At 40.3% G+C, this 24318-nt stretch overlaps 1 protein-coding gene across 1 annotated transcript in view; it reads right to left on the bottom strand.

Moving 5' to 3' along the window:
- DPP10 (dipeptidyl peptidase like 10) overlaps positions 1-23839 on the bottom strand; it is a 290932-nt gene extending 267093 nt beyond the window's left edge. Inside the window, exon 1 of the mRNA XM_032445899.2 lies at positions 23336-23839. Within this exon, the coding sequence (XP_032301790.1) occupies positions 23336-23398 (63 nt within the window). The 5' untranslated portion in view covers positions 23399-23839. The remainder of the gene's footprint in view (positions 1-23335) is intronic.
- Positions 23840-24318: the final 479 nt, after the last annotated feature.

Genomic DNA, 24318 nt, shown 5'->3' with positions numbered 1-24318 from the left:
TCCTGCACTACACCATGATTTGGGATTTCCAGCTGCTTTAGCTTCCAATGGCTTAGCCCACTGATGGGATTCACTGTACACCCAAAATGTTTGAATTCCATTGATTAAAAAAATACAGAAATGGAAACTTTCACCTTCAAATATAAAGCAAGAGTGGTTTTTTTTGAGCTGAAAGTTTAAGATTCATAATTGTCTTTATTATCATTATTTTATTATCTATCACAAGCCTCTGATAGGATATAACAAATAACTGATTTTTTTCTTATTGCGTCTTAAATACATCAGTCAGGTGCCTCCATTGTTTTCAGCTAAGTTACACCATAAAATAATAGAAAATAAAAAAGCATGTTATGTTCTGTACCTTAGCAAATCATGAATGTTTACTCACAAGCAGGTCAAAGCCAGCCAGAAGATCTCTGAGGAAGATCCTGATTCAGGAAAGGTGATGATATAAGCTGTCTTATGCATCAACTTGCATATATTCTAGCCATAAAGCCAAAAGCAGTAAAGGCTTTATTAGCAAATGCATTACTAGGAGAAAGTCTGCCTTCAGTGGACAGGTCCAGCAAGGAGCATCATGCACAGCCGCAACACTTTCAGTCTTTTTCTACCAATGTAACAGATGGAACATGAACGTAAAATCTCAGTAATGGAACAAATCTTAGTGTAACGTCACTGAAGTTTCAGCCACTAGTTTTATTTTTATCACTGGGAAGTGAATGGATCTGAACTAAAATCTGTGGCCATCAAGACTGTAGTGACCTCAGTGAAATCATGTGACCTCCATCAGAAATTAACCTGAGCAAACTAACCAAATTTAGCATGCTTGCTTGTTTTGCCAGTCTTAGGCTAATTGCTTTGACCCTGATCTGTCATATTGGTTCAGAGCACAGCATAAAAGAGTGTTGTTATTTTCTCCACCTTTTAGAGTATTTCTGTATAGTTTAATCAGAGCATCCATCTAAATTTCCAGGTAGAAATTACTGACAACTCACAGAGCAGTTCAGTGAAGATAAGTTATTTCATATTCAATTACTCAATATAATGCAAAAAGAAAGCGTTAAATTTCTGTTTAAACTACATTGTTCAGTAAAATTTCAGAACTATTATTTCTTTAAAAAACACTGCACGGTGGTACAAGTTACAGCATAGTATCGCATTAAAAAGTCTAGCAACTCTGAATCTGCTTGTACAATGTCCATAATCTTGTCAATATTTAAAAAATACCACACTTTTATTCAGGGAAAAAAAAATAGTTTTTTATTCAACCTACATAATAGCAACCAAAGAACATATGCCCTTGCTGCCACCATCACTCAGAGTACTTCACAACCTAACAGAATATAACTCTTTATGTTAAATAATGATGAAACATGTCACATAGATCTCATAAGGAAATATGGAAAGTAAATCACATAATAGTCCAATTTTTTCTCCTCTCTCTCTGATTCAAAGTGCAGCCATTCAGGATGACTCCTGACATCATTCCTATTCATTACAAAACCCTACTTTACCTTTGCAAATATCTCACTAAATCAAAATTTCCACATTGTGAGGTGGAAATAGCCATTTACCAACTTAAGCCAAGCGGATGATCTAAGCATTAATTAACCAGATAATTTATGCTAAAATATCCACATATCATCTTGAAATAAATCTTAGTTTGATCAGAGCCAAGATTCTCACATCTGTCGCAACCAGGAAACAGCAAGACAACACATCAACATGCAAGACTGTGGATACCAAATGTTTGCCATGCGTATCCATGGCTGTGAACAGTTCAAACGAGCTGCCATGAAAAACTGGCATTTCTACACTTAACCATAGAATCATGAAGGTTGGAAAGACCTCAAAGATCATCTAGTCCAACTCTGACCCATCCCATCACATTCATACACCATGTCCCCCCTCAGTGCCACATCTCCATGGTTCTTGAACACCTCCAGGGACGTGGCTCCACCATTTCCCTGGGTAGCCTGTGTCAAAACATCAGCACTCTAATGAGGCAGCAGTTAGAAGCAGAAACTTGTTTTCAAGGTCTTTTTCAGTATGGTCTCATTGCTGTATGTAAGGGAATGGAAGTATAATGCTATCCTTCACAGTTTAATAGAAAAAAGAAAATTTCTTCCTCAGCATTATTTAATGAGGGCTGAGCTCACACTGACATTTTTCTCTCTCTGGGGACATCAGCAGCTTCTCTGTTTTCCACTTGGCTATGAGTTCTTAAATTTGCAGGAACTTATTATCGCAAGTCCACTGTTTTCCATCCAAAAGATTAAAAAGTTCTGACAGAATGGCTGTCTCCCAGGCCATGGAAAACAAAATCCTCATTCCACAGGAAAACCATAAAAAATACCTCAATTTTCCAGATTTAAAAAATTATGAATGTCAGAGATGGAATTCAAGGCCAAACATCCACAGAGGGGAAGATGAAATCCAGCGAGATTTATTTGAACCTGTTTAACAGGTGTACTCCTTGCTGAGCTCAGGGGCCCCTATTTACACCTAGAGAAGTAGGTATTTCCTCAGGTTTTTTCACCTGCTTGTTGGATGCTATCTCTGTTCCAAGAAGACTAAAAAATTAATTACCTACATGTAGGGAAGATAACAGCAATCTAGATATGACTAAACTAATGTACTTAAAATGGAAAAGAAAGAGAAGGGAAGGCAGGGAGGGAAGGAAAAGTCAGACCTGTCTGACTTTCTTCACAAATGAAAATGCATTCACCCATAAGGGGAGTGAGACTTCTCCACAATTTATCTTCCACGGTCTGTAAACAACGCCGTGTAAAATAATTTCAATTGCTTCTTTTCAGAAGAATACGGCCTTTTGTTCAGTCAAGTGTAGAAAATATCACAAGTTGGTCTTCCAGACATTTCTATTACAGGAGAGAAAAGAACATTCAACCCATGAGCAGAGGTTACTGGAAAACATGGTTAAATGAAATCCTTGTAGGGTTATCTCTACAAAAATTACAGCGCTGTTGAGTTAGCAAAGTAAGACACTGGCAAGGAGCTCTTTGGTGGTAGGAGAAGAGTAACATTTTTTTTCCAGCATCTTTACAAAGTCAGTCTTCTTTTCTTGTTTCATAGTAAAGCTTTAGGTTTCTGTATAATGAAAGCCAAAAACGTCAAGTGCTTTCAGATATCATCTACGTACTGAACCATTCTTGTTCTAAGCAGTCCGAGCAGAGCTAAGGGAAATGGCTTTTTCTCATCTCAAGCCAAGAAAATGTCCTTTTTTTTTTTTTTTACATATCTCCCCCTAAAAATACATACATATCATATATATTCAATACATATATTCAGTGATTATATATATATAATATATGCATGTATGCAAAAGAGGCAAGTGTTTCTTTTCAGTTTTCTTTTTGTAAACGTTTGACTTCAGTTTATTTTCAGAAGCACACTAATTATTGAATTAAATTATCAGAAGATAATTGTTTTCTCACAAAATTATTAACGAAATAAAACATTCACTATTCTCACTATTTCAAAGCTTTTTTTCTCATATTTCACAAACACGGCAATGCACTGAAAGCAACTCACTCTCATATTTACAAACCAGTACATTCTAGTTATGCAGCTGCATTACAAATATTTTCCCAGATTCACAGCAGCATCAAATCCCATAGATTCTAGTGGGAAATTCAGGCAGCTAAAAGCAGGTCAAATTAAGTTCTCAGCTATCCCATTGTATTCCTGGAATTACTCTGGCACTTAAGATAGAAGAGAGCTTCAATTGACATGCATAACTCTCGACATTTTACAGCATTCTCTCCTGTGACCTTGGCCATATCAGCAAACATAAAACCAGGCTGAGACGCTCTTGCATACCCTGGCATCCTTGGAAGCTCACATCCTGGGAATTTTCAAAGGCACAACTGTATTTTAAATGCATCCCATTGGTATTAAACAGAGCATAAATCACATCTTGGATTTCTGAAACTCCAAACAAGGAATTGTTTTGAAAACGGCATCACTGCAGTTTGGAAAAGTCAATTTAAAATAAATAAATAAACACACCATAAATAATAAGTGTGGAATTTCACAACTATTAGTAATAAATATTTACAACCAACTTATTCTTCCAGAAATTCATCCTATTTTTTTCCTTTATATTTAAAGTGACAAGAAGACTAAAAGCATGCCAGGAATAAATCACCACATCTACTCCTTTTATCTTTTTTAAGTAAGAGAGTAAATGTTGGTACAACGCAGGTGAGAAGGAACATGGGAAGTCATGAAAACAGCTCAGCAACAAAGCCTTGAATACATCCTTGCACACTGGTAGCACCAAAGCAAGTTGAGGGACTCTATGCACGTGCCAAGAAATGCTGCCACAAATCTTGACCACCTATGCAACCAGCAGATATGAAAGGGTGTAAAGCTGCAGGTTTGTTTCCATGTTTTGCTAACAAAATGTTCAAATCTACTTGGTAGCTGAAAATGGTGGGAGGGACTCGTAGGGCACAGACTCCCACTCTTGCTCTGCTCTTCCAAGCAAGACAATTTGGGGCTGACAGCACGGCTGTGCTCCCTTTGGAGGGCCACCAAGATCACTGCACGGACACATGCTGAGCAGCACTGTACGGTGAAAGCTGGAGCTAAGGGATTTTGAAGCAAAACCACTTGCAAATAAAAATAAATGTCTCAGTCCTATCACAAGGCCTAGAGAAGGTGGTGCAACCCATTTTGGCAATAGTTATCTGCACTTCCATTCCCCAAAGCCTCTCCCAGGTAGTATGTCTTTGATCTCCTGTTTCTGAAATGACTATGTGCTGACAGGAGCGTTCAGGAATGATCCTAAAGTGCTTTTAAAAGATGACATGTGGAAATAAATAATGCAGATTTTTCTTGAGTGTTTCTATAGTACAACAGCTTCCATCTAGAGAGTGTTTTTATGAGCTCTCACCTGTACAGCAGGCTATGCTTGATGCTGAACACTGTACCCAAATGCTGTTTGCATGTTCTTCTTCCAGTGCAATGATCTTATGCTTTTATGCCCTTGGTGTCACCACACGCTGCCAGACAAAGGACCCATATCCAGACTGCTGGGCACAATGATTGCCCAGAAATCATAGAAAGTTTGTAGAAAAAATTACACATGCTTAGTAATTTTACATGTAACGTTATCAGAGGTTTCAATAAACTGTGCAAAAGCTGGAATGGTATGGATATGGAAATAAACTATTCCAGAGAACTTTTAAAACAATCAAATAAGACTGAGTAATAACAAAACAGACGGTAACAGAACAGACATCAAAGACTAGAAATTACAGCTGTAACAGATAATGCCACAAAATATATTAAATAAATCATTTACAGAAGAATTCCACACAGTATGATACTCAGTGAATATATGATGTCTTCTGATTATCTCTACTTGCGAACACATTTCACATCAAAATCAATCCACATTCCCTGCTGAAAATGTTGATGCTCTGCTGCCAGTTTGGGGGGTAAAATATTCCTTTTTAACACTTGCACGTACACATAGGATCACACTGTAAGAAAAAGGCATACATAGCACATTCTGTGATGTTTTTCTGACATTTTCTAAATAAAAAAGTTTCCAGTAGCTACTGATACAGTTTATAGTCCCTTGAAGCTCCATAGCATAGCAGTCTTCTAGAAACATTTTAAACCTTTCTGTCTTCATCTATTTTTCCTTACAGTGTGGTCTAGGAACACAGCCTCTATGAAAGGCCTGCTGGAGGCATCACAATTAAGCATTTCATGGCGCATTAATGTGTCTTGGAGGGCATGAATCACTGTACAAATGAGATAAAATTAAACACATTGGCTCAGGGATATTGAACAGTTTCATTTTACTTGGAATAAAGCACAGAATGTTTTTATCTCTTAGTTAACTGTTCTGAAATACTTCTTTGTCTCTGTTTTTTTCTGCATATATGAACCATTAACATGGCAAGAGAGGAAATTGGACATTAGATGAGCGAGGCATGAGGGCTGAAGCATCAGCTGACTGATGCCAAGTCAGAGAAGGAAGGGCTGTGGAGGTCTCTGCATTGCTGTCAGTGCAGCCCAAAGTGGGTATTTTACACTCCCAAGGACCTCTATGCTGCAGCTTTACCAGACTAACCAGACTCAACCCAGACATCACTGAACAAAACATGAAAGACTGCCGCCTACTGGAGACAGAACTGGATGAGCCTCCGAGCAGAAAGTATGCAATGCCACAAAAAGACAATTCGGTAGGAGTATTTGGTTTTGAAAAGGTGATTCAGAGAGATATCATATTGAAGGCTGCAGAATCAAGTTAGGATATTTTACTCATCCCTTCTTGGAATATAGAATCAGCTGCCACAGACCAGCAAGGCAGGTCTGCCTCCCAGCACCATCAGTGCTGACTTGTCCCAGGCAGGAACAGAAAGGCTATATGGAAAAGGCCTTGTAACACTACTTGATAATACTGAGGTTATCTTCCCTTCTGCTGCATTAGCAGCAGTTGTTTAAATGCTGCATCTTCTCTCTAGCGCAGCACTGCCCTTGTCAACCCAAGACACACTCCTCCTATTCAGCCTTCCTAAATCTCACTGAGATACACAGCGACCTGCTGATAACATTTGTGGTTAGAGTCCATTAAATGTCTCATGAAAACAACTTATAAGCCAGTTAATGAACTCCTAGTTCCACCAAGACTTACAGTTTACATATTCAAAAAAATCCTATGTAACTATGTGTTGGAGCACAGAGATTTGCATTTCCTTTTCCAGCATGTTCTGGTGTGCTATCAGAGCAAAGTAAAGAATGAAAATAGAAATATAGATATTATTCCAAACTAATCCTCCACGGTAGCATGAAAACAATGAAAATGCCGATTTCTGCTGAGATTTTATATATATATATATATGTGTACATATATATATATATATAAAACTTAATTAGAGACATTAAGTTGTACATTATGTTTTTGCCAGGAGCAAATGAAAACTGTAGCTAACTTACATTCAGGACCAATTTATATGGTAGCGGTAGTGTCAGGCTGTCAGCTGATCCCTGCAGAAATCCCTTATCTACACTTGAGGACTGGCATCTCTTTTCCCACTTCATCTCACATCAAGAGGTTTGCAGAGTACATTTTTCACACTCTCCTACTTTTCCTGCTGTTGGTGCTGACAGTAGCAAAAAGGCGCAGCACCAGCCAGTCTGCTTAGGTTCTAGTTTCAGAGAGTGTTGCCTCAACCTTGATGTGGCACTGATACATAGATACAGGGAATAACCATGTCATAAATGAATAAACCAGGTTAGTTATCACTAAACAGCAGGTTCTGGTGATGCGCAGTTATAAAAGGATTCCCTGAATGCATTCCTGTCTATAATACCCATCTTTGGGCTTCAACTTTGGCCAGACTGAAATTATGCAGCAGGTAAGAAAATGGCTTGTCTGGTGCAAACTGGGAGCCCAAAGAGTCAGATCAGTTCAAGGAGCAATGTCGGGCTCAGCAGAGAGGTTGCTCTGCTCTCACTGCCTCTCACCACAGAGAATGATCATCACATCAAGAAGTATACCCAGCACGGCACATCACTTACAAAAATGGTTTTCAGCCCTGCAAAATGAAATCGTAGGCGTTTCCTCCCCAACACTCATTTACTGAGGAAAGGCAACCTGCCTGGCCCTCAGAAGAATCAAGACTCCAGGTGCAAACTGAATGGCTCTTCCCGCAAGCTCCAAAGGAACGGCAAGAGTTCATGGAAAAATTACTTCTTTTGTAATATATTATAACCACCCATGGGTAGTCTCTCACTCGATGGGTAATTTTGATTTCTCAGTCTTCCCAAGTACACCGGGGAGCTTAGATTCCTTTAAAGGTCTTGCTTCAGGAGGGAAAAACACCCTTAGTAATTTGTACATCGATTTCTTGGCATTTTCCTGCAAGCCCAACCATCTCCCTTCTGCCTGGCAGGTGAAATAGGGGGTAAAGCATAATATCATTGTTGAGCACAACAAAATAAAGATTATCTCAGTATCTTTAGTTGTGTTGTTCTATAATTACTTCTATGCTGTGAAACATTTTTTGCATTTCAAAGGTAAGCATCCATATCTTAAGCAAAATTAAATGCATGCTTCTAATGCACCAAGGGCATTACTTTAAGCAATTTACAAAGTTGCAGCTCTGACTCCAGATAAGCACTTCTTTCTTTCTTGAAATGCTTAACTAAGAGGATGAGTTATACCAGTCACTTAACTCACTGCTACTCTTTATCTGGCCCCTGCTTCTGCGTTAGATCAATACTGGATGCCTCAAGACAAAAGGAAGATAATCAGATGGTTATTTTGCATTAGTGAGCCTACATGATGGTACCATTTAACTGCATTTAGGAAAATCTTTTTGTTTATATGCATTACAATACTGCACATAAATTAGTGCTATCTTCCTAGCCAGACAGCTCCAGGTGAACATGGACAAAGCTACCTTTGAAAAATGTACTGCTCCTTAAACCTTTATGAGAATGACATGACTATGCAGCAACGTTTTTCTTGCCAACACCTCCTCCTGCGTGAATAGGACATCCCTGGAGAGAACAAAGTACTTAAACACATGTAGGGTCATTTTTTTGCTCTTTGAAATCCCAAGGTTGGCCTCCAGCTTAAGTCCCAACAGGACACCAAACTCCTATAGGCACTGTGTCATATGTGTCAATCAAAGGGATATTTCAGAAACCCCAAACTATCCCAAAAGACACTGGATACTCATGTCCTACCCCTTTTGTCTTTAATGATGACCAGCTCAAAGTTAGGGACCATTTCTTCCCTGTTTTTATGTCCATTTACAAGCAATAAACATCAGCATTGCTTGCACCCATCTGAGCAGGACAGGCAGGCTCAGTGAAAGCTTTGGACTGCATGAGATAGAAAAGAAAATGTAAAGTGTGCAGACCGGCAGTACTTTCAGCCTTGCCATCAATCCACTTACAATCTTCATAAATCATTTCTCTCTCTGCATCTATTTTCTTTGCTATTTAGCATGTAGATACAGGCTATTTAGGAGGGCCCTTATAAGCAGAAGCAATTAACAACTTTGGCTAAAAACAGCAGTAACCTGAAGAAAAAAAATTTATATCCTGGGCTTTCCTTTCTCACATGAAATAAATTACTAATAGCAAACTCCTCCAGAACCTCAGATTTCCATGTGGTTTCCCATAAAGACATAAATTGCCTCGGTCAAAAATGAGCCCAAAACCACTGACAGTTGCCAACTTCTGGAAGGTTTGCAGTGAACCAGATTTCAGGCTCTGTTATGAAACTCTGTTTAAAAATAAAGAATAAGAATCCATAGAGCCTTAAATTCATTTTGTATCAGATTGAATTAAAGTACCTCAGTAATTAAAGACATGAAAGTTGTAATCACTAATGACAGCCTTCTGCAGAGCAGTGCGGGGGTGGCAAAGGCACAAGCCACATCTCTTCTACAGGAGCAGGCCAACTTGGGACAAAAACTCAGTCTGGTGACCTGGATGCTAATTCCACCACGAATTCCTCATGGAGAGGTAATGTATTACTTGCAAGTATTCCACTGTTGGGGGGGGGGGGGGGGTTTGTGCTGCAGTCTCTGTCTGCCTGCAGCTCATCCTATTTGCCTGACTGTGCTGCTCATGCATAAGCATGATGTTCCAGATATTCCAGAGCGCAGCTTTGCAGTAGGCAAAATTTGGCATCTTTCTAATTAAAAGCTTATTAAAGATTGTGTATATGATGTTATTAATCGGCTTGAGAAACACACCTTCAGTTTTGCCTCCCTGGACAGCTGCTGAGGGTCTGCCCAAGAATATGACCCTTAAAGCCATGCCTGCAGTATCTGCTTCTGTAAATATCCTGTGGCTGTTGAAAATTCTTGCTATTTCTGATGAAATATTCCAACTATCTGAATTGTACTGCACATACTAATACAGAGCTAGGCAGTGGTAAGCAATTCTTTTTTCTCCATCATGACTTTTCCCATTACAGAAGAGAATACTCAGTGCACAGTTGCTCATTTCTTTTGAGCATCATTTATTTCTCAAAAAAACTAATTCACTTCCTGTACACTCAACAGAGACAGGGCAGGACTGCACAAGGGGCTGGATAGGCTGAAGCAGATACAGTTGGAAGGAACATCAGCACCTGTTCCTGTCGTAAACTGCTCATGCAGTTTCTTAAGAAACCAGATGAAGGGGCAAAAGAGATTCTATTAATCTAGTACTGATGTTAAATCCTCATTACAAGCAGAAAAAATTACACTATTTTCATCAAATTGATAAAAAATATTGCTTCTAGCTTTTAAAGTCTCCAGTTTCCAATGAAAAACTAACTAAAAATATCCTCAGGGCTGTCATGGGAGTGAATCTAAAGAAAACATCATTTTTAACTCCAAGAAAAATCCTCAGAGGTTCCCATGAAGTGACTGTATTTGTTAGCAGTGCCCTAACGGTAGTGGCAAGAGGTCTGAAATGGTCTCTGACCATCCTAGACCATGCCAGACTTTTAACACTTCGTTTGTTCAGGTGGCACACTGGGTGCTTTATCACCATTTTTAGTAAAATAATCTTTAATAGGATACCTGACAATGTTAAAGTTTTAGAGTGGTTTCTGACAGCAACACTCTTCAGGTCCACTTCTGAAAAGCCTTGTGAGCCTGCTGCTGCCACTTTAACCCAACAAACTAGTAGATGAGGGGGATGGCCAGAGAATGAGTATTTATTTGTTTACTTTTAAGAGGCATTCAAGGCCAGGCTGGTGGTTGGCAACCCTGCACATGGCAAAGGGGTTGAAACTAGGTGAGCGTTTCAACCCAGGCCATTCTATGATTCTGTGATTTTAAGATGCCTCCTCATGCCCCACGGTTTTCAGCTGAGAGAACAGGCTGTCACGTCTGAGTTACACAACCAGCTTTGAGATTCCTTGTTCATTTTAGAGCAAAAAATGAAATATTTACAACCTTTTAATCTGAGTCTTCAAAAATGTAAAGTATACAAGACAACTCTTACTTTGAACTGTTATTAGAATAATCCACGCTCAAAACAAATGCTGTTTTTATCCCCTGTGATTTTCTTTACATATCCAAATCTACATCCCATATTACACCGCCCTTAGGTCAACAGAGAAGCATGAGTTTTTGGAGTCACACTACTCTGAATCTTAGCAGTGAGAAGCACACGTGGGATTGCTACTGAAGCAAATGCTAGTCGTTCTTCCCTGGGTTTGCATCAGCTTGACAATCATATCAAAGGAGGCAATATTGAACATTTCAGCTGGGTCATGTGAAACATTTTAAATTCCAGACAAATTCTCTCTCATTGCATTTTCACATACATAAATCTATATTAGCTACTTCTACTTAAAGACCCATTGCCATTTTAAGCAAAAGTAAAAAACTCAAGTTCTAAAAGACAGATTCAATACAAACATACAAGAACTCTGAAACTATTTTTCATAAAAAACCTGTTTAACTCTCCTCACCCCTTTAAATATCTTTAAATCTAAATAAATCTCCATGGGAGATAGTGCTTACTCTTTGCACTTTATGGCCCCTCAGATGAGCTAGCCCAGCATTTCTTTCAATACTGTTCTCTGGAGCAACATGAAGAGTAGAACCCAATGGAATAGTGCATCCACACATACAGTGTAAAAGCTTGGATCATTTTTTATTTTATTTTTTAATATATTTTTTGGCCTGTGTCCTATCAGAGAAGGAAGTTGTACCACAGACAGACCCTCTTGACTCTTTACTTGCGATATCCATGGCTGCTTCATACCCCAGCCAACAACCCGGAAAGGAAGGAAAGGAAGGATGGAAAAGGAAGGAAAAGCATCTGTTATTGCCACAACAGCAAATATTCTCAAAGCAGTTTCTACTGTATGAACTCTTGAGCTGAAGGACTTTTTAATTCTGAAGAAGTTTTATTCAGCAACAACAAAAAGCCTGAAACAGTAACTTACACCAGCTTTGATATGACCTCTGTTTCTCAAGCCAATTTAGCCTTCTGTGAGACTGGTTTTATGATTTGCATTGTAGAATGTTTAAACAACCCAAATTATCAAGGAAATGCTTGCTGTGTGTCAACAACAGATCTGATGTGGAAACTTCATTTTGCTTACTAACTGTCAGACCTATTTAAAGGATTTAGGATGTTATAATGTTAGGTTGTTGTAACACATATCTATGAAACAATCTGGCTTCAAAGTACAACTTAGAAGCTTCTATTTATAAATATTTAAACTGAAATATTAATACAAAGAAAGGGGGAAATCTCCATTTTTTTCCCCCTAATGAATTTATTTTCTGTTTTTCAGAACAGTTTGTCACAATAGCAACTTCTCATTTCTCAGACATATGGAGAAGTTTAACATAAACATCTGTTCTGGAAAGGCTTTTGCAAGCTTCCAGTTTAACAATACATTACATGGCATTTGAGTCCAGTGGTTCCTTCCCACAGTTTATGGCTGCACCTCCAGCCCTGCCCCATTGCCACCCCAACCTCCATGACAGCTTTTTCCTCCTCAGAAGCCAGGAGTCCCCCGGAGAGCTGTTAGCTCTATAGCTCCCTGTCCACATGAACATCACTTTTTGCAACATGGTTTAGTTGCAGAAGACCGAACCTCCAGCCCTGGGCAACCTCCAGAGCAGACCTCACCCAGAGGACACTAGCACTGAGCCAATCATTGGCAAACTATATCCAAGAGCCACCCGGTTAAAGGCGATTAAGGAAGAGGAAAACAGTGGGAGTTGTTTGTCAACACACAAAGCCACATTCACCCATTGTTTTGTGTTACATCAACAAGCTTAAACATCTGTATTTTATCAGCATGCTACTATAGCATGTGTTACAGATATTATGTAATCCTTCACCACACTAATAATAATAATAATATTTTGCTCAAAAAACACTAAACATTATTCACTAGGATACTGTTTTTGAAAAATCCACTAAAGTTATCTGAGGACATCATGTGAAATAATCTGATTCACAAAATCATTTGGATTGCTAAAACCACTACTGATGAAGACCAAGAATAAATTTACATAGGAACCCAGAGGAGAAGTGGTAATTTTAAAGCATAATGCTTATAAGCAGTAATGAAAAGTACGTATTCCTAAAAGACAATTGTTTCCACTTCTCCCATGCACAAGCCAAGACACACAGCTGGAGGAAACCCAGCTAAAAGCAACTCTTCCCTGCAGATGCTGCATCAGATGAAAAGGGAATCAGCTGGTGGTAATTTGGGTAATGGGAGCTGGGGGAAAATGCATGAGTAGCACTATTCTACACCTTGCCTGAGAGCTTAAATCTGACCCACAGCTCACCTGAAAATTTGGCAACATATTCAATTCTAGGTGAAGCTTTGGATGCCATTCAGGATTTGAGGAGGACTGTGGTCTGTTTTTGCCACCACTGGACTCTCTAGTTCAGGTATGATTTATCTTAGAGACAGTCCCCTCACTAAAACAGCATAAATGTATTTTAATATGGGAAAGCAGAACTCACCTGTTCATTAACTCTGTCCTCTTAAAAACAACAACAAAAATCAATGAGACTTTTGACACTGGCCTTAAAAATGAACAAGATGAGGATTCGAGACTGATCACATAAAGATGCATGATGCTTCTTCCCTTACCATGTGCAAAGAGCCTGTTAAGTCAGACATGCAGCATAAGGATGATGATTTACACACAAATCAGATAATTAGTACAAATGAGCAATTCTGCTAAGGAATAAAATGCTGTCCACCCAGATGAGACAGCTGATGAATCTCTGCTGACCAGGCAGCTGTCATTCAGTGGGGAAAGAAGGGCTGACATGGGACTATCTTCATTTTGCCAAGTTTCTGTTTTCTGATATCATTTTTCCTTAGGGTATAAATTTTTATATTTGTTGTCAGTAACTTACCTCCTAAATATTCTATCTCAGCTGTTCTATTTCAATTGCATTGAAATGAAATAGAAATCCTCCAAGTCTTGTCATCTTTAGCACTAGCTCCTCAATAGCCTTCAGCAAGACATTAATTTCTATGCCTTGATGCCCACTGTGAAAGAAAATTAATTCCTCCTAACTGCTGGCACACGGCAAAAACTTGACTGTTTCTTTAGGTGTTCTTTGGAAATGTTAATTGTCACCTAAGGAAAATTCCTGAGTCAGCAAACAACATGCAAGAATACTTCTGAAAAAGAATGAAATTTGATTAAATAATGACTTTGGAATTAGGTCTGATATTAACAAAATAAAGCCTGTCTATTATCCTGCTTTCATAGCCATGAGTATTCTCCGTAACTCACAAAAAGTGAATTAGTTATGTTAGAAAGTAATTAATTTAGAAGAGTTAATAGTGTGATTTTAGTACTTCTATCTTCATTTTCTTGAAAATCTGCAGCATATTTTCAAACATCATACTGAGAAAACACCAAGAAACTAAAATTTAATATTTTCAAGTAAGGCCCCTTACTGATATTAATTACACTGTTTTCTCTTTTTTGCTACCCTTTACTTCTGAAAGTTTCATCAGCTCAGCTCATTACCACTACCTTTTGATTTACATGAGAGTTCTCAGCTGGAAGTAGGATGAAAAGTACAATAGAGAAAAGTTAGCACAAAGTAAGGCATGATCCCAGAAGACACATAGACTGTTCCAGCTCCTCCAGGCTGCCTCCGTTTACCTGGGATTAAACCTTATCGACAGCCCTGCTGCCTTTGCTAGTAATTTGTCACATTACTTTGTGAAGTAAATAAGACTTCATTTTATGACAAGGCTCTACATTAGTCACATTTTGAAGGCTTCCAGTCATTTAGAATGCCATTTAACCGCTAGCTGGCAGACAAGAACTTTGATACTTTCACAACCATCTTTTGGCTTAAGAACATACATTTGACACGCTTAGGGTCAGGACAGTCAGCCCCAGCCCAGATATTTTCTTGGAAACTCAAGTATTGGAGATGATGAAGAAAAAAGAAAGCCATGTTTGTAGTATCCATTGACTCAATAGCTTGCAGGACTGGCCTCACTCATAAAACAAACAACTAGGGACACTATTTCTCATTCTATAATGCATTAAGAGTGCTTTTAATTGATTGATGACATACAACACCTCAACATTTCACTGTTAGCCAACATCATCAGAAACATTTCTGTTAGAAGTCTTTGATGGCAGAAGTAGCTTGTATCCATCCTGTAACGGCCACCATATGCAGCACATCTCTCCATGTCAGAGGGGATATTCATTAGAGTTCAGCAGTAACTTCATTAGACAGGTAGCCAATCAAATCTACACACTACATCTAAGTAACAGCCAGCCTTTCCCATCCCTTTATTTACAATTTGCGTGTATCTTTCAATGTTCCAATATGAAACTTTTCTGAGATATTTCCCCTAAGATATTTTATCGTCTACAGTAATTTAGATACTATATCAACCCCTTAAAGGAAATATTTACTCAGCTACTTCATTTGGAATATTTCTTTTACATCTATTAATCTACATTGCTCTTCTTGCAACAGAATTGTAGCTATTCAATAATTTAAGCTTTGATGTTATGAGACTGTCAAACATTCACAGCACTACTCTAGAGAACTCTCACATTATCACATACTACAAGCTATACTAATAGCTATTCTACATATCTACATATATTCTACATATTAAGTTAAAACATAAATGCAAGTTGTGCAAATGTGGTCACACAGGCAGTCATTAGAAGGAGATACTAGAAACTGAAATGTGTGTTCAATTGTAATGCTACTAATTTCACTCCATTGCTCTCAATCTTGGTATTATTGAGAACTGATCTGCCAGGTTAAAGACAGATACTGCCCATTTTATCCAAAGAAACAAGATAGAAGAAATAACAGAAAACAATGAGCACATTGCACCACTCCCCAAAAAATAACTGAGCAGAGCAAGAGCAATATTTGAAAATCATCAGTGTTTTTCAAAATACTGCAGCTTAAAAATGAAATCCTGTCCAAAAATCTCTGTATCAGTTGTGGGAAATTTTCCAGACACTTGCAATGCAATTTTTTTCTGCTGTATGTGCAAGCATTCATCAAATGGGAGCATGCAGCACTTTCTTTGATTACAGTTTAAAAAAGAAACATAAAAATCTTGAGACTCCAATGATTTTCTCACTCAAACTCATTTCTGTTTCTATGGCACATAACCCATACCAGCTTATTTTGAACTCCAAGTACTTAAAGGGTGACATACATGCAGAAAAAAAATACATTTTTTATCAATCTTTCTCAACCCCAGAAGTCTGCTTTTGAAAATCCTGCAGAGGGGACTCTTTCTGTATCAGAACCTGATGCTAAATCATTTTCAATCATTATAGCTTTGGAGATCAAAAAAATATATGCGTTTCAGGGGAAAAGGGGATAGATTACTTGAAACTTCAAAGCCTTATCAAATATTACAAATACAAAGGCCGATCTGCTCTATAAAAGCAGGTTTAATTACAGGAATCTTCTTAGGTAGGGTGACCCAAATTCTTGACTGGCCTAGCTCTCTTACATCGTCAGCAGAGTTACTTCAGCAAACGATCTGACACAGAACACTCTTTCTGAACTCTTTGCCTGCAACTGCAGACATATTTACTTCACATAACTCCAGTCTCGTACAACAATTTGAGATGCTTCAGGTACACACGGTCAGGTGTGTTTCCAAAGACATCAAACAGCACACAGCAGGGCCCTACTGTTTTGTGCCCCAATTTGGCACCTCTGGGCCAAATTCTTGACCAGAAGTTCCAAGATCATTCCAGAAATAGAGAAACCAATACACCTTGGTTATAATTAATGAGATGCATACCTTCGCTGGTATGACCACCAGCCTCTGGGTGTTGAAAATCACAGCAGCGTACTGATAACCAGAGCCTAAATGAAGCAACTGTCTAAAAATGATTTTCCTCATTTCTTAAGAGTCTTGAACAGTGCTTAGTGTTATTACAGCACACTGGCAAGGTTTTTTGAATTATAAAATATCGCCTAAGTGTTTATATCTGAAAAAGGCATTAGCTGCTTGATGGACTTCTTCAGTAAATGTGACCTCATTTCAGATGCAGAAGTTGGGAAACATTTAGAGAGGATCAAATACTACAAAAACAGAAAAACATCAGTATTTCCTTAATTATTTTATGGATTTGTTCTCACTGAGCTTTTGTTTGCCCTCTGCAAATATTTGCATATTTTCAGAGGCATTAACATTCCCAGAAAACACATTACAGCTGTTGAATTTCAAAGGTGAGATTTTGCAAACTCCAGACTAAACCTGTACCAAAAAAAAAAAAAAAAAAAAAAAAAAAAAAGTTATTGTGGACATAAACTGAGATCTTGCTGAAGATAAGCATGAAGAATTAACATCTCAAAAGTTAGGACAGAGAAATAGAGTCATTGGTAGCATCTGTTTGGGCTTTAACCAACAAATACTTGGTTACATTGGGCTCCAGAAGTCAGATAACTTTACCTGAAATATTAGTGAGAAATATTTCCTGTGCAGACACAGTCCTGGCACCTACAAGTTGAAAGCAAAGAGCAAACTGAGTCTAACACCTGCTCAGGTCGAAGTCAGCAAGCACACCTCCATAGTCACTGGAGTGCCTCCATTCATTTTTGCTCCTCTTCTTGTTACAACTCAGTACTTTTGTAACGCTTATTATCCTTTCTATTTTTCCTCCTTCCCCTCCACCCATAGCTCCACAGAGCGACACAGGGACAAAGCCACAGACTGTCCCCTCCAGCCTGACCTATCTCAGGCCACGATCATTCACTTGGAATTGATGGAGTTGGGACACTTAAAGGCCATCTGTTCCAACTCCCCTGCGATGAGCAGGGACACCTGCAGCTCAATCAGGTGCTCAGAGCCCCATCCAGCTTCACCCCTGCACCTCTCTTATGCAAACAACTTACAGTTATTTGCAGAAAGGTTCCTTCCACCTCCAGAAGGGAAACAGTTTAATGGCACTTTGCCTTAATTACACGGGAAAACTCAAATGAATAGGAGCTTAATCTCTCCCTGGCTGTTACAATCAGAGGTAACAGAGCTCATGAGTCTGCCCCAAGCCCCAGTTTTCAGCTTCACCCATTAGACACAGAGTCCTACACCAAAAAAGGTCAACTAAGTGATTATTGACAGATGCATAAATTGCAGCAGGAAAACTTTTAATCAATTGCTGTAGTGCTACTAAGATGCTTTTATGGGTTCAGATTAGCAGGAGAGGGGAAAAAGGATCCTTGCAAGCAGCAGAAACCAATACGTCCCAGAAGGGGATGATGCACAGCCATTTCCTTCCACCCTTGTGGAGGAGCAAGGTTAGGACAGAGATTTGATACACAGCTTGTCCTGCTGCTCAGCAGCACACGCTGGGTGGAATTCAGCATATCCCTCCTCTGCTATTCCCCTGCCCAAACCCCATCCTTTAACCACATAAGTATATAAATACGGATAAAGGAAAGTCAGGAAAAACAGAGGTAGGACTTGGCTCTCACTTTCACACACAAGGATCTGTAAAAGTATTTTTTAAAGCAGTGCTCACTTCGGCAGGGCACCTCCACAGCAAATATGAAATGTTTCTGGAATTAATCCTGCACTGACAGACAGATGTGGCCTTCAAGCTGAGTAAGTGCTCAGGGCAATTAAGGGAAGAAAATAAGTGATTTCTTTCAGATATACAGTTTAATTGGGAAGTAGGGGATTCTCCTGCCTAAGCAATTGATTTCACAAAAGAAGAAAGTTTATTTCAGAATATAAACCTGCTGTTCACTTCTAATACCCAGGGAAAACTAAGCTGAGGGATAGATGTTTGCCTTATACTGCTGAAATCACAGATCTTAGTGCATAAATAAGGCTAACAAACCAACAGCATTTAAACAAAGCTTCTTTGTGCCTTGAGTGTGCAGGGCACACTGAGTGGTCAAAGTCACTTGCTGTCATTTCTCCCCATCAGGAGGGATTCAGCCCTGAGAAGTGACATCTGACAGTTTTTGAGACCACTTTCTCTTCAGCTTAACAGGCTTTGGTTGTGGAATCACAAAGCACTTGAAATCAAATTCTCAAGCTGCAGGAAAATAAAGTAGCCTAAACGCTGTCCTTTAATATAATAGCATCCATTTGTCCATGCTTAGCAAGCCATTAGGCACCTCCAGGTCTGCTGCTGTAAATCACACGGGCATGCGTGTTCCTGTTAACCAAACATCTTTCATTTTCATTTCTCTGCAATTGCATTAACATAAAAACACGTAGAAATACGTGAGCAGAAATGTCACTGAATTACTATATCTGACATCATTTACTCACAAAGGCAACTCAGCTTTCACAAGAAACAGGCTCACTGTTATTACTGGAATAGTCGTTTTTATAAGCTGCATCAACTAAAACATTACAGAAGAATTTTAAACCAATTTATTATTTTGAAGATAATAACAATTTAATGCCTATGTACCACCATTGCCCCTCACAGTGCTAAACCACTACTGTACAGGTAGCTACATTTGAGCCAAAAATACCAAGATAACTTTAGTGTGTGGGAAAAGCTGTATGACTATGGACGTCACTTTCCCAACAGACTTATTATTGTTACAGTTTCTGTTACTACAAACATGTTTAGTTGGAAGATGACACGCAGATCTTATCGTACTCAATTTAAGAACAAAATACTGAACAAGGTAGGAGCAGAATTATCTTTACATGCTCATAGTAGAACAGTTTTGGACTAAAGAATGAGAAAGCTGAAGTTCCCTGTGATTTGGGGCTGTGATTGATAGACGGCGCTTTCCTGAAAGGACACCATAACCTTAAGGGGCTCCTGAGAGAATCAAACTTAATGCCATATTTCTGAGGTAATGATTTATGGTAGGAAAATTATTATATGATTGCAACCCATGAAAGTGCTAACCCATTATTAAATGCAGTTTTTGGTAGCATTCATGTGCTTCTGTGTATATTACTTTTACAGTGAGTGCCTTCACTAAATTCCCAGCATTGTCATTAAATTAGAAGCTATGAATTGCATATGTATTAGAATACCTTGGCATGTGTGTGCGTGACTATATAGTACACTCAAAATCTACTGCATAGAATCAGTATATATAAATACTACAATATATGCGTGTACCAAACAGCTTTTCTCTAATTGCTTAAAAAACTTAAGTTTTTACAAAAGGAGAAAGAAATTCTAAGTAAAATGTTTTGAAAAGTCTATTAACCATTGGTACACGCAAGGAACAGCCAACAAACAGAACCTGTCAGAGGGTCTGCAGCTGGCAAAATACAAATAAAACACCCCAGCACCTCCTCTCAAGCCAAATTCAATCAAAACCAGTTCACTGGATGATACGGATGCAGAGGAGCCCAAGATATTTTCAGGGAACAGGGCTCATAAAGGTGCCTGGAGCACCTCTACTAAGTTCCACTGTCAGTGTCCCCTAACTGCTTGCTACATACTTCCAGAGAGCCTGGGGAACAACACAAACATAAGGGCACCCACCTAACACAAAACCAGAAATATCTACTTCTGAGGCTGGATACTGAGACAGACACTCCCAGCAGCTGGGCACAAGCTGGTACCGCCTGGCACAGCAAGGTTCTTGTCCATTAGTTTTTAAAGTATTGCTTTCTTATTCTTATATATTATTAAGCTGCCATCAACTCCTATCCTAATAATCCCTTGTGCCCTCTGCTATACATTATCCTGGATAACGTATAATTGTTAGTTTGCTGAGATTACCTGGTAGTGACTCGGTTTTGATGTAACAGATTTCAAACTGTTCTCATTTTGGGGGATTTATTTCCCAAAAAGCTGATTGACCTCAACCATTCCCACACATGCACAAAGCTTATTTCACACACACCCTGTGGTCACACAGAGACGAAGATCCCCGATGACTCAACATGAAAAGCATTACTGAGATGTTACCCTCTTTTAAATAAGCACTATCAACAGGGAAACTGCCAATACAGCACTATTTATCCATTACTGAGCGTTAAAAAATGACCACAACATACCCAACATGTAAATTTCCTGATTACATCCCCCAGATGCTGCTGAATGCTGCTGCAGAATTTTTGCTAAGGGCAGATCTGCATTTGCCTTTTATAGTTTACAATCTAAAAGCTAATAAATAAATAAAACTGAAAGGAAGGCGAAGAAGGGAGAGTACAAGGGTATAACATACATATTATATTATGTAGTAATTACGTGCTTCTGAGATGCCAATTAGTAACTCCTGCCATGATCCAGCTCACAGCCAGATCGATTTGAGGTGGATAAAGGCAGAGAGCCACGAGCTGGTAGGGAATGTTTTACTATTAGAGAATGTGGAAAACCACAGAACTATTTGCTTAACTCTTATTTGTTGTTGCTGTTAAGTGCAAATCATAGTCCTGATTGTGTTAAAAGCAAGGCACAAGTATTGCTTTTCTGCCATACCCATAATTTCTGTGCAAATATTTGATCTGAAAGACGTTCTAATGCTAAGAATTCTTTCCTATTTTTGGTTTTTTCCTTTTTCCCCTCCAACAAGGCAAACCGTTCTTCAACAGACATATTCTCTGTGGCAAAAATCAATCAATCAATCATTTGGCCACTTGCACAGTACCAGCGTGCTCAGCAGCAGCGCGATGCTCCTGGAAGACCTGAACTTCTCACAGCATTGACATGGGGAACTGATAACATACAGAATAAAGCCAGGTTCATTGCTGGGCTCAGGGCTGCAGCCATACAGCAGTGAGGCGGGTGTTTGGTGTTTCCGTCCAGACCCTAGAAGTTTTTGTTACAGCTCTCAGAGTAAAGGATCATTACTCACAGTAGAGCCAGCCAGGGGGTAAGAGATGCAGTCCTTTCCAAAAAGCTGCAAAAAGGCTTAGAGGAAAGAAGCAGCTTTAGGAGATTTTGCATTTTATCCCACATTTTCGACACAATTTCTGTCTGTCTGGTTAGTTATCACTAATAACACAGTGTAGAAATAATTTCCAATGTGATGCTCTCATTACCATAGGGTAGCTCCTACCCGTCAAACAGACTTTCTCTGGCAGCAGCCACCTGCTTAGCATGAAAGCACTTGAAACTATTTATCAAGCGCATTTTACACCTGACACATTGAATCAAGAGCAGAAAAATGAGATGGTTTTCTAATGGCATCGGTATTACTGTGCTGGCTGTAAAATGGACTCGTGTCTCAGACGCTCTGATTCATGTTCTCCCTTTTTGAAGACTATTGACTTGTCTGAGTTGGGTTTTTTGTTGCTGTGCTTTTTGTTAATGGTATATTGATATTCGCTGTTGCTGTTTGTTGTTGCTTTGCCTTAGAAGTTCTGTCAAGTGAATTTAATAAACAGTGAAAAATTAGCATTGGCTGCAGCAAACACAGGAGAGGAACGCTGTCCTGAGCATGGCCACTTCACACGGGTCCCAGTACTTCCAGGGACAGATCCACAGAGGATGAAGCAATTTAACATTAAATACACTGTGCCATTGAAGCAGGTTAGGGCAACAGCAATTCATCACTTCTAGTGACCTTGCACATTTCAACACGAAATAGCTGGCTGCTTATGGTATAACAGATACGATTAAGCATTATCAAGTGGCCACAGGTCAATCCCACTCCCTCCACAAACCTATAGCATTCCTCGTTACCAATCATATACCATGAACTGCCAACCAGGCTATGAGGAAACAATGGTGCCAAAAGCATCTTTACACCATCTAATCCCTTCTTGCCTCGCAATTTCTGCTCCCAACTGGATACTGCCTGCTTGCTCCAACAACGCAGGACCAGCAGCCTGATTCCACGCAGCCCCTGCAGAGCTTTGGGGGAACTTCTCAGCCTTTCAAATCGCTTTATGGAAACAAAATTAAAAGTGTGAGGTTTCCCTATGTTTCATTTTTACAGCTAGGAATCAACCATCAAATGCAGGGTCGCCGTGTTATCACGCTATATCCCAAAAATAAAAAATAAAGTAACAAAGCACTTATCTCTACAGCGACGGTTTTCAATGAATACAAATCTGTTTAGGGGTTTCGTTTCACTTTACAGAGAGCGGCACGGCGGCTCAGAAGCACCTTCCCATCGATGCAAGGCAGGGGTGCCGGGCACGGGGCGGAAGGCAGAGAGATGCGGCCATCCTGCCCGCCGACCCGGCGACCTCTCGGACCGTTCTGTCCACGCACAGCTGCACCAACCCCATCGGGATCCTTAAACTACAGCCTTTACCCCGAGCACCGCTGCTGGGCTGGCTGCAGCCCTCAGCTCCTCCGGGCAAACTTCTGGCGCGGACCGGAGACAGAGATGGAGCAACCGCAGCCCCGGGAGAACTTTCTCCCCGTCCGGAGCCCCCCTCCCTTACCTTGGCGGCCCTGGAGGAGTGGCACTGCACCTGGTGGTGGGATACCGTCGCCGTCTGGTTCATGGTGCCGGGCAGCCGCTCCGCTCCCCGGTGCTGTGCCGGGCTGAGCCGGGTTGGGAGCGCCGCGGGCGGAGCGTGCAGCCCCTGGCAAAGCTCAGCCCGCCGCTCTGCTGCCCGGACTCGGCTCGCGGCCAGAAGTTCTCTCGCAGCGCTCCCTCCGGTGCCTCCGCTCCCCTCGGGCTGACAGCGGCTCCCGGCAGCGGCACGCGAGCGTCAGCGCGCAGAGGCGCGAGCAACGGCGTGACTGCCATCGCCGGAGCACATGGGATTCCGGCAGCCTCCGGGCTCTGGGAGGCACTGCAACGGCTCCCTGTTCCCCCCCCCCACCACCAATCATTGCAGCTCCGGCCGTGCTTCTGCCCGACTAACTTTCGGTGCGGCTGGTTGGGGTACGGATTGAAAGCTTTCGCCGACAATCACCTAATGCTCCTCCACAGGTGCAGCCCCGAGCTGGAACCACAGCCAGAAGAGCGTGGTATGGCACACAGCACCCTGCAGGGAGGTTTAAGCAAAAACAACATAAAGGATTTGCTCAACGTTTCAAGTTGTGCTTTGGGCAGCTCAGTGAGGTCCTGCATAAGCATTTGTCCCAGCAAAGCACCAGCCCAGAGCTGTGGTTTGCGGCCATCACACCTGGAATTCTGTACCTGCAAGGACAAACAAGTGGGCAAGCTGGGAGCTTGTTGCTACCAGGGCTACAAAATCCCCAAACAGCTGTGGGGCCCCTGAGCTACACCTATAACCCTCACCTGACTTCAGGTGGGGCTCATTGTCAGAAGATTGGATTTACTCAGAAGGAAAACTCCTTAAAATCATCAAATTCTGCAAAGTAAAGCTTCATTTTGCATGCCTAGATTTAGACTCAAAGTCATCTCCAGTGAAAACCAACCACGGAGGGAAGGAGTGCTGGGAGGGTCTCCACG

This window comes from Coturnix japonica, chromosome 7 (genome assembly GCF_054131305.1).
Source record: "Coturnix japonica strain WE chromosome 7, WE-NBRP24, whole genome shotgun sequence".
NCBI classification, from domain to species: Eukaryota; Metazoa; Chordata; class Aves; order Galliformes; family Phasianidae; genus Coturnix; species Coturnix japonica.
This window is presented reverse-complemented; position numbering and strand designations above follow the sequence as displayed.